This window comes from Lates calcarifer, linkage group LG6, assembly GCF_001640805.2.
Source record: "Lates calcarifer isolate ASB-BC8 linkage group LG6, TLL_Latcal_v3, whole genome shotgun sequence".
In the NCBI taxonomy this organism is placed as follows: domain Eukaryota; kingdom Metazoa; phylum Chordata; class Actinopteri; family Centropomidae; genus Lates; species Lates calcarifer.
In genome coordinates this window covers 7,461,028-7,481,187 of record NC_066838.1, presented here as the reverse complement: position 1 = coordinate 7,481,187, position 20,160 = coordinate 7,461,028, and the positions used below count along the sequence as shown (strand labels likewise).

The following is a 20,160-nucleotide window of genomic DNA, read 5'->3' as shown; positions in this document are numbered from 1 at the left end:
CTTGCATAGTGTTCATTAATCTGAATATTACCTGACTGGTTTTTACACAGAATGAAGAGACACATATACATCTGATACATGTACTGTATGCTGTGTGTCCCCTAAACATTTCTACATTCGCACAAATGTAACAACAATAAATCCTCCAAATGAAATGACTAAACACATTGTAACTAACACACACACACACAGTGCCCAGGATTAGTGGAGGAGGGAGTGATGGTGGTGTGGGTCAGAAGAAGGACAGGGAACCCTTGTCATGGTTAGAGAACGATCATGGTCATTGTTAAAAGGGATCAGCACCAACTGTTGGTATGAAAACAGGACATAAACAGCTGTCTGACATTCTGACCTCCTTCCTCTGTAGGTTTTGTTGTTCTACAACAACATCACTCTACTTCCTGTTGTTGTTGGGAATTTGCTGAAACTACTGGATCGTCTACCTCACAAATGTACAGTATGTTATACACTGATCAGCCACAACATTAAACCACTGACAGGTGAAGTGAGTAATACTGACCATTTTTATACAGTTGGTTATTACTTTGACACATCCCACCCACCTAAACATTGTTGGGAGGCCTCCACCATGGCAACAGGAGCCTCCCCCAGCAGGTCAGTGCTCCCACCACACCACAAAAACCGCCCAGAAATGTCTCGAGGAACACGACAAAGTGCCCAGGGTGTTCCCCTGGCCTCCAAACTCCCCAGATCCCAGTCTGATCCAGCATCTGTGGAACCTGCCTAATATCATGTAGGTCCCTCATGTGCCACCAAAACACCTCTGACCTGTCACGACATGGACACAGAACCACTGGGGTGTCCTGTGGTGTCTGGCACTAGGACATTGGCAGTGGGTCCTTTGGGTCCTGTGGGTTGCAGATTGGGGCCCCCATGGATCTGGCTTGTTCCAGATCATCTCACAGATACTAGGAGGGCTGTTGCCATGAGGGGTGTGCTTGGTCTGCAACAATGTTTAGGTGGGTGATACGTTTTAAAGTAACATCCAAGGTTTCCCAGCTGAACATTGGACTGTAATTAGATGATCAATATTCACTTCACCTGTCAGTGGTTTAACGTTGGAGCTGATCAGTGTATGTCTTAACCTAATAAGATAATCCTTGTCGATCAAATACGTGGGCTGTTTAAAGCAAAATTGAAATATATTAATCTAAAAATATTATGGATTATGACTTTTGTTTGTTCCTAAAAAACCGTCAGAGCATTCTGTCAGACCTGGGAGAGCATCTAATCCCTGATCTTGTGGTGAGGAGCTCTAAGTGGCCAACATGTGTTTTTTTTTTTTTTTTTTCTTTTCAACCAAAGGGCAGTTTCCTGCAGATGTATTGGTAAATGTGGCTTTAGTCTGCATCAGTCTCTACTATCTGTCTGTTCTCTGTGCATCCTCGTTGTTTTCTCTGCCTGCAGCCATCACAGCGTCTGTGAGAGCTGTTGATCCCCGGCAGGATTCTCTGCCTGATGGCCTGCTGTGTACACATGAGGCAGGCCATCCAGGTTGGTGGAGGGGGTGGGGGGGTCTGCTGGGTGCCCCTCCTTGTCTGCAGACCCACTACACACACACACACACACACACACACACACACACACACACACACACACACACAAAACCCTGTACAACCCTTGGGCCAGATCTGTCAGCTCTTCCCTGTTTGTGAGCACAAACACACACAACACATTCTCTCTCCCTCTCTACTTCTCTCCTCTCTCTCCCCTCTCTCTTTCTCCCTGTCTCTCTCTCTCTTTCTCTCTGTCTCTCTCTCTTTCTCTCTCTGTCCCTCTCTCCCCTCTCTCTCTCTCTCTCCTCCTCTCCTCCTCTCCTCCTCTCCTCTCTCTCTCTCTCCCTCTCCCTCTCCCTCTCCCCCTGTGTGCTCTCATCACCACCCGTCCACTGCACACAAGCCCAGAGCATGCTGGGAGAATTAATGGTCCAAGTGGAGAGAGTTGGTGGGTGGTTGGGGAGAGGGAAGGAGGGAGGAAGGGCAGTTAGGCTAAGCGAAAAGGAGTTGTGCTTTGGTCTTATTCTCTCTCCTCATGTCTCTTCATCTTTCTCCTGAACATTGTCAGAAAACTCTGGATCAGTCTTTTGGTAAAAATCTTTTGCCAAAATCTTCTGTTGTCTACATGATATAAAGTGGAAGTTCCTCCAGTCACTGTGTATTTGTTCTTATTATTATTATTTTTTTTCAATTATGTCAGACATGTGATCAGAAACACGTTCCAGTGGGTATGGATTTTACTCTGCAGTCTGTAAAACCCTCACTTTAACCCACCTCAGTGTAACACAGCCAGATGAGTTTTATTCAGCCTTTTACTGCAGTCTCAATGTCTCCTTGTGGCCTAAATGCTGTTTCACAGGTTTGTCCTCCTTGTACAGAAGAAAACAGGACATTACCACATTGTATCATCTAAGAAATTTTGTTCATGTTAAACTCACTCACTCACAGGTCCAACTGTTATCTTAAATTCATGTAGTGTAAGCAATTGAGAAGGATTCAAGTTCAAGTTCTTTAGGTCTGTTTGATTCTTAGTCCTGACTATGGGTGTTGGTATTTACCATGAGAAACCCTCCTACTCTAACTCCAAGAAACACCAAACAGGTTGTCTACATACATGAATCATGGGAATACAGAAGGAAATGTACAGCATGTTTCCCTCAGTTCATATATGGAGATGGTCAGAGGAGCTCCCTCGTCTCTAACACCACAGGTCGTCACCAAAGCCCCTCATTACTCCTCTTCCATGCAGGCGACTGCTTCTCTGCACGTTGGTCTGATGGGAATAAAGACAGCGTGGGGGCTTTGATACAGAGTCAGAGTTAATGTGGGGGAGACATCTGGGAGTCTAGTTGGCACAGAAACCTACATTCACACCTTTAAAACACAGACAGGGTAACGTTAACAGGCAGCTGCAGGTCGGGTGTACCCACTCACTGATGGACCAGTTTCATCTGAACTGCTTCAAGTCAGAGGATGAGTCAGATCTGAAGTCGGAACATGGCAGAGCCATCATCAGAGAATCACAGGGCTCATTTTACATTCTCAAATTGAATCAAGGCTTTTACTTTAAACTGATTGAATCAGAATGAAATGGCTGCTGTGTGCATCCCTGCCTCTGACCTTGCAGGAGTAGACAGAATAAATGGCTAACAATACTAAATATCTAATGAGATTTTCAGCCACCCGTTGTCCTCAGAAACAACTTCAGTTGTCAAACTGAGTTTACAGGATTTTCTCTGAGAAGGAAAATCTTTTTCTTCTGAATGATGAAGAGAAATTTACTCCTCTTAAAGGCCCAGGCGTGTTGATTGTGGATGTGTTGATTAAAGTCATGACTTTATCCTGCTGTTCATGAAATCACTCAGGAGGTTTTCTGTCAGTGTGTTAAGAGTCATTATCATCTTGAATTATGGGAACCCTGGGGTGCTCCTGATTCTGTAAAATGGCCTCATGCTCCCTGGTTATTGTACTCCCATGCAGCGCAGCTATCAGACCAAATGATTCACTGTAGATGGCTATCTACCAGTGTAGATCTGTTACAGATACTATGGCTCTTCCTCCAGGTTTAAACCCACCTGGATCAAAGACTAAAATCAGATCTGAGACTCTTTCTCCAGGTTGTGCATCTTTCTGTGTTTTGTTGTCAGTGCAGACATAAATGCACTTTTGATGCTGTGTTTTTGTGGTGTTGAGTATCAGCTGCAGTTTATCAAACAAATGGGTGACAGATTAAAAAGATTTTGTCTCACTCCAATTGTGAGAGACAGATAAAAGAAAAAAAATGGTCAGAATCGATGCAGCAGAGGCAGAGGTATCTTGTCTTCTATTCCCTCCAATGGATCGATGATCTGAAAACACAAGATGCTACAGTTCCCATGTCATCCAAACCTAAACCAAGCTGGGCTGCAGAGGTTATTTTCATCATCAGTTGATTATTGTCTCAGTCATAATTCTGTCAGTGAAATGTCATAAATATGTGAAAAATGCTTGTAACATTTTCACAAGTAGGGTTTCAGATGTCTTGCTCAACTAACACTCTGCTACATAAAAACATCCAATTCAATGTCACACAGAGTAAAGAAAAGCAGAAAATCTCTGTAATGAATTTAGTAGCTTCATAGTCAAGCTTTTTCTTTGGCATTAAATGTGTTGTTTTGAATCTGTATACCAGGTGTTCCTAGTGTTTACATCTATATTAGGTTGACAGTGTTGGATTTATGACTGTTGCTGTACAGGTTGTAGTCCCTGTGTTTGAATGGTCTGAAGCTCCTTTGTCTGTGTCCAGGTTCCCCAGGTCTGCAGGTGCAGTTCAGAGTCGATGATGGTTTCTTGAAGCCGGAAGAGAAGCGCTGGTTCCTTCGTTACCTGGCCCTTCACACCTTGCACATCGACATCTGGGACAGCGACTCGCTGCTCCTCATAGGATCGACTGCCATCGAGCTGAAGGTAAAAGACTGAGGTCCACTAACGTTTCAGATATACTGAGGTAAAAGTGATTATCAGTTGTAGTATAACAATGTAAACCCTCATCTTCAGCTCACCTGAAGTTTTCAAGAAAGAGTGAAGCATTAGAAAAGGAAAACAAGCAGATTGTGTTCACACATGAATTGTCAGCTGATGACATACCTTCATTCACACAGTGAATCTGTCTGTTTTTGAGAACATGGATGCTGTTTAAACAGAGCAGTGTTTTTGTTAACAGGACAGGGCCTTAACTTTAAAATCCTAAGGTTTAGACTGTTCTGAACAATCCCTGAACTACTGAGTGTCACTGCCTCAGCAGTATGTGGATTTGACCAAAGAACAACTTTTTCTCCTGTCCTGTTTTAACCTCCAAAGAGAAGCAAACCACAGATTAAAGGCTTTTTAATTTCAGTCTTTGCAGCTCTGCTATTTATTAATTAGACAGAAACTCATGCCAGCCTTGATGTGGAACTGATTTGTTTTGTAACTTTGTGAAATTTGTAAAGCATTTAATGAGAAAGAATCAAGGGAGCGATTTAAAACTGGCCAGAGCTGTTTTGAACTTGACCTCATCCATTCAGCAAAAACACAAACTCCAACTCTTCCTGAGCCACTGACGCATGCTTTACTTTTCTTTCTAGTCTGTTGTATTTCCCATGTCTTGATCAGTACACTTGTGTTTACATGCATCTTATGTCCCTTCCTCACTCCCTGTTTTGCCCCGTCAGTACATGTTGCGTCAGGGTAAATCAGCAGTGCAGGCTCTTCATGAGGTGGAGGTGCTGACCACAGATTATGTGGGAGATGACACCCTGCTGACGAGCTCAGGTCTGGGCAGACGCTCAACCTCCGGCCCCATGACGGTCCACACTGTGGTCAGGGGCCGGCTGCACATCCGCACGGGCAACATCGGTAAGTACAGCGACAACAGTGAAAGTACTTTGCTTACCAAATATTACATCAGCTCAGGATATCAATTCTAATAAACTCTGTAATGGAATCAAAAGAAAACGCCAGGGGCTGTCCTCTGGAGGCTGTGAATATCTACAGCAGAGTTCATTCAAGTCTGTATAATCATTTTCCTCGACAGATAAATCAACCTAACAACATTTGTGGCAGATCTGACAAAATGATCTGTGCTTTCAAACACACCTCATGGTCTTCGTCAGCAGATGCTGTGATGTTGTTCACCTCAGTCCAGTACCAGGCACTGATAAATGAACATCAGATCCTGTTTGAATGAAGTATTTGGTAAAGATTCCTCTGACTGTCCTGATAGCTATCTCTGTTATTCTTGCTGTTCGCTCATACTGCCATGGAGACATTTATAAATCAAATAAGCTAAATCTAGTCCTGCCCCCCTCCGGGACACAGACGGGGGTTTAGGGTGAAAGCAGATCTCCTTCTACCTCTGAAATATTTACAGGAGTGTTTTATATTCAGGTCATATTCCATTTGGAGCCTCAGATTATGAAGTAATGTTGTCTGTTTATTTTTATTGATGTGTCGAGTTGGGGGGATGACAGTGAATCCCCAGGGCTGTCGCTGCTGTTGAAAGTTCTCATTTTGTGGAGGTGTGTGGGCTCACAGAGCAAACACACAGCCTCAGCCAAATATCTTGATGTGATAGTTCCATTCTGTCTAGCAATTGAGCACCTTTTGCCTTCCTTTCCACTCATCCAATTTGGGCCTGGTGTGCCCCTGCGGCATGATGGCAGATGACGATAGCTTCTTCGTCATTAATCAACTGTTGAAATGATATAGCTTCTCATAAACAATGCATCATTCTGCAGGTCTCAGAAACTCTGCAGAGTGCTATTGTTGGGCTAAATATGCCAGCACTTTCTCATTGTGCTTATCACTGGAAGCAGGTTGAGAGCGCAGTGGGTTATTGGGTGTGCTGGGGATGGAAAGGGGGAGGGTTGTGTCTGGCATGTAAATTCCAATCAAGGCTCAGATATCCATCAGGCGCCCTGGCCGACAGTCAGAATCAATTTGAGGAGGGAGGACTTTTCTTTGTTTCTGCTTCCATCTGTCGCTGCCTCTCTCACACTCACACCCCTCTCCTCGCTCTTTATCACTGTCTTCCTGTTTTCTTCCAGTCATCCATTTACCTCTTACCCTCCTCTCATACTCTCTTTTTTCCATCCTCTCTCTGACTTTTTGTTTTCTGCTCTCCCCTATAGCCACTGTGTTCCTCTGCATTTGTCACCGAGCTGTAATGAATCAGCACTCTCATTAGGTGGGTGGTAGAGGATGTGACGCTTGTACATTAATACTTACTGTTGGGTGGGTGGGGTAGGGGGTGTCAGGGGGACTGTATGAAGACTTTGACAGAGATTTGGTGGGAAGGACACACACAGTGCCACACACACACATATGAGCATGTGTGGATATCAAATCACTCACACGTGCCAGGAAAGTGTGCAGTCATGCATACACTCAGACATATAGACAGGCAGGTGTAGCAGAGCGCGAACAGGTTGTGTGATGAGGCAGGATAGCAGAAATGAGAGGCAGACAGGTGAAGGATATCACTGATATCATATGAGAACTCTGTCACTCCCACTTTTTGATTTTCACAGTCAACAGAATGATTACATGGCTTCTCCGTGGATTGGGAGAATTCTCCTTCCTCTAAATCCCACTGGATGAAGTCAACAGTGAACACAGGCTGAGCTGAAACCGAGGTGTGTTCAGATACAGCTGCTGGATTTCAGCTCCACAGGTGAAGGAAGGCTGCTGGATGATGGTCGATGACGCAGAGTGCCATAGAAAGACAGGAAAAGGAGTTCACTGAGAATATTTTGTTGATTTAGATTATTGTGCTGATTTATTCATGCATTATTATGTGGTAATGTTAATGGTAAAAAGTCTCAGAATTTGTTCTTGATACTGCTTGTGTTGTTTGGACACATTTTTACATCGATGGTCTTTGGAAATATTCAGTATTTTACATTTACCCTGTGAGCCGCTGTGTTACACAGTCGTCCAGAAAAAGATTTAAAAACTGTATTAGTTATGTAATCATATTAACTGACTATGTCATTGTAATTCACAAGCAATGCAGTCCTGACCACGTAATACTCTCTCCCTTTTCTAATTTTATGTGTTTCAGTCATGCATGCTATTAATCATGTCTTTACTTCGGCCCGTGGGGAATTCATCAGAATTAGGCTTTATTGGAAAGAATGAGTGGCAGACTGTCATTTCCAAATGAAAAAGAGTGAAACACCAAATGATATCCTTTTTAATTATCACAAGGTGGGATTGACAAGTAATTAATTAAATGGTAATGATATACGCTGTCAGGCCTATTCAATCATTCTATGAAGCAGCTTTTATTAATAGCATCGTAAAGGACAAAAGGAAGTGGCTTCATCAGAATAATATAGAGTTGTGAAATGGTGGCTGAACCATTAGGGGTTTGGTTTTGCTGCTGTATGAGGTCTAGAGGAGGAAAAACAGCACTCGTACACAGAACTGAAGCAGATGAGGAGAGTATAAAGCATGACGACCACCTGCTTGTCCTATGAAACTGATCTACTGGTGAATCCAGAGGAAAGCTATGATGCTTTATTGATTTCATCTGTTAAATCCACATGAACTCCACATGAAGACGAAGATGGAGGTGGGGAAACAGATACATTAAAGAGAGATGTTTAATGTTACAAACACAGTGAATAATCAGTGTAATCCACTGCCCTATAATGTCGAGCTTTTCTAAAGACTGGCACTGGACTGACTGATGCATTACTAACAGTGATTAATGTTTACTGCCTCTATAAAACAAACAAACAAGCAAATAAAACACAGACAGATGACAGATGAATAGAAAGGAAAGGATGGATGAAATAAAAAGTAAAGAATGAAACACAAGTCATTTTTATAGATGTGAGAACGTCACGTCACAGAGGGGTGTTTACTCAGAAACAATGGTGCCTTCAGTGGGATAGTGTATATAACACTTCTTAAATGTTTTTTATTTATTTGTGACTGTGTATTGACACAACCTGCTCCCTGCCAGCAGCAGGATAATGATGACCATGTTGGTCGGTCTCATTTATCCACAGTAAGTTTCTGTACATTTACAGTTACCATCCAAACATAACAGACATAAATCGTAATGCAGATATTCATGGTCCTTGTAGGTATTTTGGTGACCCTGACCCATTCACTGAGTGTCATCATTAGGTTAAATCGGATGAGATATTCATGTTCAGGTGGTGACGTGTGTTCAGACTTGTCATGATGCAAATGTTCGATACAATACAACTGCAGAAAACATTGATGAAAAAAAACAAGAAAATGTGACCAAATTTGTTCTGGGTTGCACAAATTGTGGCGATAAAATGCTGTGTGAGCTGAAACTGTTTGGACAGTCCATGAACTTTCCTCTGATGCTACACCTAAGAAAATTTCTCAGCTTTCTATGCAAGTTTTCTTGTAATCTAAGACTCCCAAGGTACCAAGAAATATAAACATCATCATGTGATGCCGCTTAATAAATGCATTAAATCTTAAAGCTGCATTAAACCAGCTAAAAACAAAATGTCTTGCAGTGGTGTTAGAAAACACTTGTCTATATACTTATTTTGGCTGATGATAACTTTAAGCTACGTATATTTCCAAACTTGTATCTGAGCCAAGGCTAAGCCAGTTTATGGTCCAACTCTATCCTACACACATATCACTTGAGTTTAGCTTCATTAAAAGGTAATATTAGCTATGCTGCCAATGATTAAGACAGCGAGCGCTTTTTATTTCCAGCTTGGAAACATGTTGGTTCTATTTGCCAACAGTGAAAAGGCCCATGTGCAGCAGAAGGAAAAGCCTATTGATGTAAAATCATTTTTGCTGACTGTGTTGTGCATATCCTTTCTCTCTAACTCTCATTTTCTCTGGCTGTCCCTTTTCCTCTGTCCACACACACACACACACACGCACACATACAAACAGAGAACATGTATCTGCTTCAGCACTGTAGAGAAGACAGATTAGAAGCTTCTCCAGACCTCACAGTGCTCCTCATCTGCAGCAGCCTGATAAGCCCCAGAGAGACTGACTGTTGCAGAGTATAGAGAATCCTGCCTAAAGCTGCCACAGGTGGAACTAAATATCAGTGAAATTTACCTTACAATTAGTTTAGTGAGGTGAGTTCCCTAAGGGGGCACATATAGTACATCTCACTCATTAAAAGCTCTCGCCGTCGGTGCTTTTAGGCCCGACTTTATCAACCTTGCTTTTAGCCCTGAGGTGAGAGAGAATCTGCTTATTCTGAAAGGTCAGTGGCCTGGAACGGGGAGGCAGAAGAAATCGAATATTGCAGACTACTTTGAAATCCCCTTGGTGCTTGCTCCCATTTGTTCTGGGGGCCAGTAAATCAGTGGTTTGTTGTGGCCTTAACCTCAAGAACTGCCAGCAGAGCAGAGAGGGCGGGCAGGTGGAGTAGTGCCTGGTAGGGTTATTGTCATGCACAGGCGAGAGGTAGTCAATAAATTTGATAGAGTTCAGCCCCCTGGCACTTTGTTCACAATTACTCTTCACCACATAGACAACACAGAGCAGCAGACACTGTGCTGGGCTCTCTGTCTGCAACACAAACCTGCGGTATTAGCTTACATCTTGGTGATGAGGATCATCAGCTCTGTCTTAACAATATGCCAGAGTGATTCAGCAGTTAGGGACGGATAATGTGACCGAGAGCAAGACATTCACGTCAACCTGGATTAGCGGTAAAGTAGGTATTATCTGATGAGCCTAACGATGGTTACAGTGATAGGCGATTAATTAAAATGATTGAATGATTAAATCAGAGGGTCATAATTGGGTTCATCGTCAGTCCATTTGTTTTATTGTGGGCACGTGGCACTGGGTGTTCATCTTATCGCGTCCTTGCAGGCTTATTGTATAATTCTATCCATCATCAAAGCATTTCTCCACACAAAAGAAATCAGGCTGAAAGGCCCATAATGAGGCGTTGGGAATGAGATCTCTATGGCTCTGTTATTGATTGGAGATGTTTATGCGACAGCAGAAGTAATGTCTTCACAGTAATATTTGGGAAATATAACTCAAACAAATACGTTGGGCTGCGTCGTGTGGCCAGGGAAGGGTGATGGATGATGAGGGGAATGCATCGGGACGGCAGACACCTCACCCATTAATCTGCAGAGCCGCGCTGTCTCTGTCTGTTTGCATGGCAACACCAGCTCCCCATTACTCATTTAGCTGCCGCCCATTATCAGTTTGTTGATGAAGGAGTTTGTCTCTAAAAGATTTGGAGGGTACTTTTGGCTCCCCTTCTAAAACTCCTACAAGCTCACTGAGGTGTCAGTAAAGCCACTTAATTGCTGCACTCACGATATTTCATATGAAAGCATCCTGAATGAGGTTCCTCAGAGCCTCTCAGGAAATGCTAAAACTTCTTATGCCACAATTAAACACCTCAGCCGGGTGTGTTGGGATGTTCTAAAGGCTGGGAAGTGATGGCAGTAATGGGAGCATTGTGTCAAAGAGCACTGTAATTTAAAGAGCAGTAAACTTTAGTTTTAATTGCTTCTTCAGTCAACTGTTGTAAATTGTATCTAACAGATTTCAAGTGGTGGCCTGAGTATACCTGTAAATTGCACAAAACAAGTCTTCTGACCTGTGGTATTTGAAAATGCTCCTGAGAAGATGGTACATGGCTGCAGGCTGGTGTTGTGACTCTGTGAGCAATTATCTGTCACACTTCCATTACCAGGCGTTTTGTTTGTAAAGCACTGTTCAAATGTGTAAGCAAACCTCTCCCAGAGCTACTGCAGGGGCTCTACACAGGATGGATTGTTGTTAGAGAGAACCAAATATCCACCATCATTCACTGTCTTAGCACAAGTGCACCCCGGAGTGCTTACTTATCCACTTGCCTTTAAAAAGAGGGAAAAATGATGATTTTGCCATTTAGGAAAAGGAACAGGGAAACAAATAAGGTTGAGAGCTGAGAGTGGGTCTGGTCTGAAGAGGCAGGTTTTATAACATAAATCCAAACTGTCACCTCTGCCACTCAGTCAGCAACACAAAGCCCCTGTTGTGATGGGACCAATTAAAAAATATATTCATAGATGATTCTCTCAAAGTGGTCTCTATTGCAATGTAGTCATGGCTGTTTGCAGGTGAATAGTCTAACTGCATCTCTGACACCCAGCACTGAGCCAAATCGGACAGAGTCCAGCACCAGCCATCAATCAGCTTCACACTCATCACGTCTCCAGCTTCCTGTTTCCAGACCTCTCTGGCAGTTTCAGGCCACTAATTAACAGCTGTAGGCTCGTCTCCATGTATTGATCCTGCCTCGAGTGTTCTTAGCCAGGGTTTCATCTGGACTGTGTTTATTTTGGCACATGGAACTATGAAAATATATTGTTTCACATGTGACTTCAAAGAGAACTTTGGCCTAAAAAGAATTTTTTTTAAATTTATTTATTTTGCCAGATCTGTCTTCAAATCCAAACAAGAGTTACCCTGATACCGATGAATGATCCTGATCTACACCTCAGACATCATGTGTGATCAACAACAAGCAAAGCTAATGTTCCACAATGAAACTGCTGCTGGGAGCTCAGTTACTGGTTTAGCTTGAAGCATGAGTTTCAGTCAGGTGAGGTGCCTTTCTACATTTTAACAAGTTCAGCAAAGGAAAACACAGAGTCATTGCACCATAGCACCTGAAATAATACCCACCTAACATCAGGTATTGGAGCCTTTATCTCTGTCTGTAGTGGGCCTGTAGTTCTGGACCTCGAAAGAAGAGAAGTAATAACATCTGCAGTTTTTACACTTGCATCGCCTGCAGGCAGCGGCTGATTTTCTGTTTGTGGGTGTCCTCCCCTGTCCTTCAGGAAAGGAAGAAGTGGTATCCCCAGAGAACTTAAAAAAAACAAAACAAAAAAAAAAAACAGGTGTAGCTGCAGGTGGTGCAGGTTGGCATGAACACAGCTGGTCTAACAAAGACCAAACAGATGAATCTTGTGGAGAATCTGCAGCTTATTAAAAGTGACTGAGTGAGTTTATGAATGATGAGGTGCTTCACATGCAAATATAAGCAGATCCATCCATCCATTTTCTTCTGTTTATCTGGGATTGGGTCACGGTGGCAGCAGGCTGAGCAGAGTGTTCCAGCTCTCCCCAGCAACACTTTCCAGCTCCTCCTTGGGGCATCCCAATGCATTCCCAGGTCATATGGGATATATAATCCCTCCAGCAAGTTCTGGGTCTACCCCGTGATCTCCTCCCAGTTGGAGGTGCCCGAAAAACTTCCGAAGGAAGGCACCCAGGAGGATCCTGATCAGATGCCTGAACCACCTCAACTGGCTCCTTTTGATGTAAAGGAGAAGCAGCTCTACTCCGAGCTCCGCACCCTGTCTCTAAGGCTGAGACCAGACACCCTAGAGAGGAAACTGATTTTGGCTGCTTGTATCCACAGTCTCGTTCTTTCAGTCACTACTCACAGCTCATGATCATAGCTGAGGGTTTATACGTAGATCGACTGGTAAATCGAGAATTTTGCCTTTGGCTCAGCTCCTTTTTCACCACAACGATCCCATACAACACCCATATTAGTGCTGCACCAATCCACCTGTCAATCTCCTGCCGCTCCGTACCCTCACATAATCAGATGCTAAATATCAAACTGTCTCTGTCCCCTACAGGGTGTCCAGTGGATCCTATCAGGAGGAGAGCAGTAGACATCAGGTCATCTCACCCTCACATCATCACACCTCAAGAAGTCACTAGTGGCTTCAGAGGGGGAAGTCTGTCCTCCAGGAACATCCTCCAACTCAATGGTGAGAATCTGCCAGCTCATTAAATCCTGTCTGTTTCTGGTCTAATGTATCACTTCACTGACACTAACTGTGCTGCTCAGGATTTTCTTTGCTCACATTTCACTGAATGTCTAAGCACATGTGTGTGTGTATTTGTATGCCATGGAGTAATTAGTGTCTTTCATTGGGGCGGCGACCGTGCTCCTTCCTTGATCAACTCAACCAGATCCATTTCACATTCTGTCTGTTGGCTGCACCACTCAACCACTCAATTTTCAGCCTAATTGAGCTTGCAGAAGCATCTCTGGTGGCTAACCACAGTCCTGTTTGTATTTTGTGTGTGTGTGTGTGTGTGTGTGTGTGAGAGTGAGTGTGTGTGTGTGCAGTCCAAGCAGAGACACACACTTAAACTGGGGAAACCAATTTTTTCCTCAATTAGACAAGCCGTCGCCAGTCAACTGCTGTGTATTCCTTAAATTTGTCCTCAAATGTGGACTATGACTGAAACACACACACACACACACAATGTATTAGATAAGACAGAGTGGTTGAAAACAGGCAGATAATTGCCTATAATGATATAAAGTAGGTCTGACAGGTCTAGAAACACATCACGCTCTGAGGAGAGTGTTGTATAGAAAATGCAGTGTAATTATATTTCACAACATTTGTTAATAACACACCACATTCTAACACACTGATGAACAACATGTGTCAACATATACTGTATAAAACATGTGTACAGATTAATTCATGACCAGGTTCACTGCACATGTATTCCTCAAACTGTAGCAATCACTTATTCACAGCTGTGCAAACACAACACAGTCTGTTCTCTGTTTGCTTTGTTTCTTACTTCTTACCTGTATCCCCCCCCCCCCCCCCGACACACACACACACACACACACACACACACACCTCCACCCCCCTTCATTGCTGCTGTCTCTCTGACTCACTGAACTCTCCCCTCTTCACCTCTCTGTGCCAGTTACACGCACATTGTGCCTAATTGCTTTCACTAGAGTCCAGTCGCAACATTAAGCCACTGAACAGTGTGTGTGAGAGTGTGAGTGTCCCTCCTGTCTGCCTGTAGCTCTGAAGGCAGCAGTGTAAGTGGACAGTATCTGATCAGGTGACTGGCAGTCAACCCAGCTCCTCTCAGATAAGGACACTTGGGAAAAATGTCCAGGAATTAAGAGTCTCACTGGGAGAGGAAAACACAGAGAGGAGTGAACATCCACGACTTTATTCAATGTAATTCTTTACTTCTGTAGGTAGATTATCACTGTCCTGAAATCTCTATGAAGATAAATGATAAATGACCTCAATAACTATAAATTTAATGAAAAGTATTCTTTTACCTTTACACATATTTGGTTTGTTCTGTTTGATATTATGATATTATGATGATATTATGACGAGTTACAGATCAAACTTCATCAGGTCATTATTGCAGCTCATGGAGCTCAACTCACTACAGCTGATGAAAACCTGAGCAGAATCACAAAACACAAGAAAACATCCCCATCAATTAAAATAACAAAAACAGTACTCATTTTGTTACGGTACTTAGAACAGCACACATTTTTCTACAAAACCTTTTGCACCATTTAACTGAAGCAGCCACACAACAACTTTAGTCTGATCCAAGAATAACCAATAATTAGCTTTTGTCTCAGAGCCACAGACACATTTTGGTCAGGGCTAAAAAAGCGCTGAGCCACTGATAAATGGGTAAATTCACTTTGGTTTATTGTTCATCCCAACACTAAGTAATGAGCTTCATGTCTCTCTGCATCTCTCTGCTCTGTTCACTGACGTTCCACTCACTCTTTTCTCTTCTTCTTGTTTCTGTGAAGGATTTGTGGTCTGTCCAGGTGTCTCTCCTCTCCATCACATGACCACAGACTGGGTGGAGGAGGAGTACAGCAGTTTGTTAGGAATATGGTTTGTGGAAGTTTGTTAGTGTCTGATTGTTGTTCAAAGTGAGAGATTAGTCAGATAGTCTTGTCAGAGTTTTTAAAGAACATGGGTAATTAGCATGATCCAGTCCAAATGAGGTTGGATTATTTGATGACTAGAAGATGAATCAAGTATTTTAATGAGGTGTTTACAGAGGACAGTCGTTAAGGTGAGAGATAATCTGGGAGGAGACAGTGCTTCTGTTTTCCCAGCAGCAGGCTTCAGACCAGTTGTAGTGGTGCCAGTTGTTGGACTGGACTGTTGTCTATGTACAAGCTGTTGTTTCTTCTGCTCCAACATTACTTTAATCTGTCTGTGTCTCTCTCCCTTGGCCATTTGGAGGCTTTTTAGAACATATGGTCAAAATGGCAAAGAGATTAGTTTCCACTCTGTTCAGTAAATATATTCATGACTGCGGCCTGTTTCTCCTCCACAGCAAGGAACACTGCTCAGGCACACAGACTGGAGATGGATGGGGATCAGGAGCCGTCCATCAGGCGCAGGATCAGACCTGACAACGCCAAGCCCGCAGAGCACGACGTAAACGAGGCTGATGGCGGAAACCGCAAGTTAAAGTGCATGGCCGCCGTGCATCAGCGGGAGGGCAAGGAAGGCGTTAAAGCAGCGAAGGCCATGGTGAGGTCAGACCTGAGCCTATGGAGAGCTGAAAACAGCTCCTTATCTGTAAAGCTGAGCCACAACAGTCTGTCCCTTTGTGTCTCCTTCGCTTAAACCTCAAACAGACAACAGAGGAAGAGCAACAGCTTTCATTCAGGTCATGGGGGAGCCTTCACAGAGGTGTGGAGCCTTTCTCAGACAGCCTGCCACTGTTACAATTCGCAAGGCGATGAGCCTTTCAGCCCTTGCTGTTTTAGTGGCTGTACAAGAAGGTGTTAATTGTTCTTCTACCTGAAGGCTCATCTTGTTCTTTCACCCATGGGTGCACATGCTAAATATGATTTTGGCTGTGGTGCATGCCTCTCTCAGACATTTTACACATTACATTTCCTCTGGTAAAACCTGCTTCACACACCTCTAACAGCCAATTCTGTGTGGAATAGAACTGAGTCCTGGGTGCACAGGAAAAACAGTTTTAGAGTTGCTTTGCAATTCAATTTGGATTTGACTTTTCTGGGCTGATAGCCATGACTTAATTTGGACCAGGTTTATCCCCGGCATAATTTCAGTGTGCAAGACCCATGGAAAACCTCAATATTTTATTTTCTCACACACTTAGCCTCACCATCCTGATTCTGAAACTCAATTTGAGGTGTTTAATCTATTTTTACGACTAAGTGTGCCTACTGGCTACAGTCCCTGGCATCATACAGTTTATTGTACTCAGTAATATTAAAGGATATAAGTCCAACAGACGACACCTCTCCATGTTCAGTTGTATCACATAGTTACATTTATGATGGCATGTTGTCCTAAAATAAACACACCCCCACCGTTTCTACTCCACCATCTGCTTTAAAAACTCAATCTCACAAACTTTAAGTGAACATTTGAGAGAACATTGTGTTTGATATTAAATCCTTTTCTCAGTGTTTCAGGGCTGATGGAGCTTTGCTATGAAAATATAATTGTCTTAAAGGTTTTGAAAAGGTCACATTTCATGTTCACAACAGTCGACTCTCACTCACTATTCTCCAACTACACCATGTTCCAACTATGTGATCAGAATGTAGCACAGATGTATTGGTAATGAAGAAAATGTTATTCTTGGCCTCTTGGCCTCTGAAATGACATGGAGTCATGGAAACTGAATCTTCCTCATCCTCTGCTGTTGTTCCTGGTTGTTAGGATCAGACTAAGGAGGCCCAGCTGGCCAGAGAACGTCTTCAGATCAAACCCAGTGAGGAGCGCAGTAAGGCAGAGGGCATCGCCAACATGCTGAGTCAGGCCATCACCACCCAGCACCTCCTCTATGCCAGCCTGGGCTCCGCTGAGTACATGGAGTTTGTCCTGAAAAACCCCTTTAATGTACCTCAGACGGTCACTATCCACAGTGATGACCCTGAGCTCAGGTAAGACTCTGCAGACACTCTGCTGGTGCGAGGCTGTTTGTTTAGTGTGGTTATATTTTCCACCGTCCCAGCCTAACACACCCACTGAGCATGTGTTTGTCTACTGTACGTGTTTCCCATTATCAGACCGTAACAAGCCGTGGCCCACTGTGAAACTGTCTTCGCACATTCTGAATGTGTTTCCAAAGGTGATGGAGCAGCTCTGTAGATGGTTCTCACAACCTATTTTCATCCTGCTTTAGGAAAGCAGGATGAATTTACCCCTCCTCAATGTGAGACACAGTCCAGTCCACAAGACCAAATTTTTCAAACTCTGTTCCTCACCGCCAGCCCTCTGTCAGGACGGTTTATTCATGATGCTGATTCATTCTTTAATGTTACTGTTACTGTACAATTCAAGGATTTTTTTTCTTTAAGTGACACGTGTGTGGCTCAGTTGGGAGGATCACTGTGGATAATTGTTCTCTGAACTACTTTGACGTTCCCTCACAGTGTGTTGGTGCCAGTTTAGAGAAACCCTCTGTAAATGCTACAGAAAGGAGAGATAATGCAACACTTTCCATTCTGCATTTATTGCTCATTACTCCTTTCAAAAGGTCAAACTGCGACAGTATACAGCCACTGGCTGTGAGCAGAGCTACAGCTGCTCTGCTGGGCTGTGGTGAATGTCTGTAACCACGTCTGTATCTGTGGATGAATATACTGTGCTGTGTGTACGTCTGTGGTGTCTGTGCTGTGATTGTTCAGGGTTTCAGTCTGTGGTGATTTCTATCAGATATGACAGATGTGTTATCAATACTTTCAGCTTTGATACATCACCCCAACCTTTCAGAGGTATCGTACAGTTTCACTCAAACCCTTGTTTTATTTTATTAACAGTTTACTTCAGAAACGCCTCCGCATGGAGACCAGGCAGTTCACACATGTGTTCAGGTTGCAGGAAATAAAACCTCCTTTTCTCTCATCTAATTACGTGGCTTTTTAGGAAAATTCATGTTGATTATTAAACATATTAACACCTTCGTGATTCCTGCTCCACAGTGGAAACTAAAGCAATAAATAATATGAGAACATGAGCAGGTAGTGAAAGGACAGTCAGGATGAAGTGAATTCATGAAGATATTTGTGTGACTGTGTGTTTTATTCAGGCTGTGGGAGTCTGATTCACAGCTTGCTCACTGTTTTGATATGATGCATGTGTGTGTAGGTGTGTACTAATGTGTGTGTTTGCATGTGGACCTTTTTTAAGGTTTGAAATTGGTTTTATTTACTGTGTTGACACATGTTGTTTGTGTGTGGTGGGTGTATTATTTAGTCTTTAAATTTTCTATTCTCAGACGGTGTGTTTTGTATGTGTGTGTCTCCATATGTTTTAAATGTTTCAGTTTTGTTCGCAGGTTTGAGTTCTGTGTGTATTTTTATTTATGAATGAACAAGATAAAATTGCAGTTCCATGCTTGTGTGTGGCTATATGAATAAATAAGATGATTTTTTAATTTTCTAGCAGCCACCTAGCACTATTTCGTAACATTTCACTGACATACTGTACAGATACAAAGAAGACTCAGGCTCCTTCAGCAGCTCAAACACTTGTCCTTGACACAGATGCAGACATAATGCTGGTGAGAAGCTAAATGCTCCTTTAATCCACACACAGCAACCATTCTGGGTGATGTTTCCTGGATCACCCGGTCCTGGTATCCATGCTGTGTTTGTTTCCTTCAGTTAGCATTGTTGTTAATCCCCCTGCACTAAGTCTTTTGTTATGGATTCTGCTCATGCCTGAGCATTGGATTAACATATATCACGTTGATCAACAAAGGCTGGACTGCGCTGTGGATGAATCATTATGGCATTAGCCCAGCCACCGGGCCCACCAGGTCTAATTGAGAGTCATCAATCCCTGCATCTGTCCTCTCACCGGCTTAGTGCCCCATTTATTTATTTATTTCCTGATGAGGCAGCGTGACACTTTACACCAAACCGCCTGCCATCATCCACCAAGAGCCGGAAATGGGTAAATTAAGAAGAAAGCTTCTGCATCTGATGAGTCTCTGTAACAGCACTGTGGATTTAAAGAATCAGACTCAGACAGTTAACTTTTAGATGAATTTAGATTTTACAACACCATAGTATTTTATCATAGATGTGCAGTACTGTTATAGGAGTCACAAATAAACACATATGTTATTATAATACTGAATACTGTCCTGTGATTTTAAACCCACCACCAAGCTGAAGTGTTAGCTTCCATTTTAGGATGACAGGCAGTGGTTAGAAATGGCTGCAGCTTAAAGACTGATACATTACACTTATATTACTGTAATAATGCATTTCAAAGTCAGACTTCAGCATTCAGCTCTGACAGTTCTGTCAGTGATGCTGAGGTTTAGAGGAGACTTCTTTGTTTCTGTACAAACAATAGTCTCCTACACGCCGACACACAGGTGTACAAAGCTAAAACTCTCAGGTTTCCTCTCCTAGGAAAAGGAGACTCCTGAGAAATCCCTGAATCTGAATTCCTATGTTGTCTCATATGCCTGTTGTTAGGATGTATAGAATTTATTATCTGTACTTGTGTCTGTGTTTTACACTGCCAAGTGTTGGCAGAGTGAGACAAACAATAACAGAACTGGCCCCTGAACCTCTGTTGTCCTGGACAGGATGAACCATCGTGGTCAGTGCACTGAGACTGCTCTGCTGTTATATCCTTGTCAATATTTCAGCCAATATTTGAGGAGGAACTGTGAGATCTTGAGAACATAAACAAGGCCTTGGGTTAGCTCTTTGTTGTACAGAAACAAAAGAATCTGACCCTGAACCTGAGATCCAGCATCAGGCTTTGATGGGAGAGTTCTCAGGGAGAGTCCACGCTCGCTGCAG

The 20,160-nt window shown here is 43.1% G+C and overlaps 1 protein-coding gene across 2 annotated transcripts in view; it reads left to right on the top strand.

Moving 5' to 3' along the window:
* nphp4 (nephronophthisis 4) overlaps positions 1–20,160 on the top strand; it is a 143,581-nt gene that overhangs the window by 107,580 nt on the left and 15,841 nt on the right. For both annotated transcript variants that reach the window (XM_018675135.2, XM_051071077.1), the window contains exons 17-21: positions 4,303–4,463; positions 5,210–5,393; positions 13,172–13,306; positions 15,684–15,883; positions 17,054–17,277. In XM_018675135.2, coding sequence (XP_018530651.1) covers positions 4,303–4,463; positions 5,210–5,393; positions 13,172–13,306; positions 15,684–15,883; positions 17,054–17,277 — 904 coding nt within the window. The remainder of the gene's footprint in view (positions 1–4,302; positions 4,464–5,209; positions 5,394–13,171; positions 13,307–15,683; positions 15,884–17,053; positions 17,278–20,160) is intronic.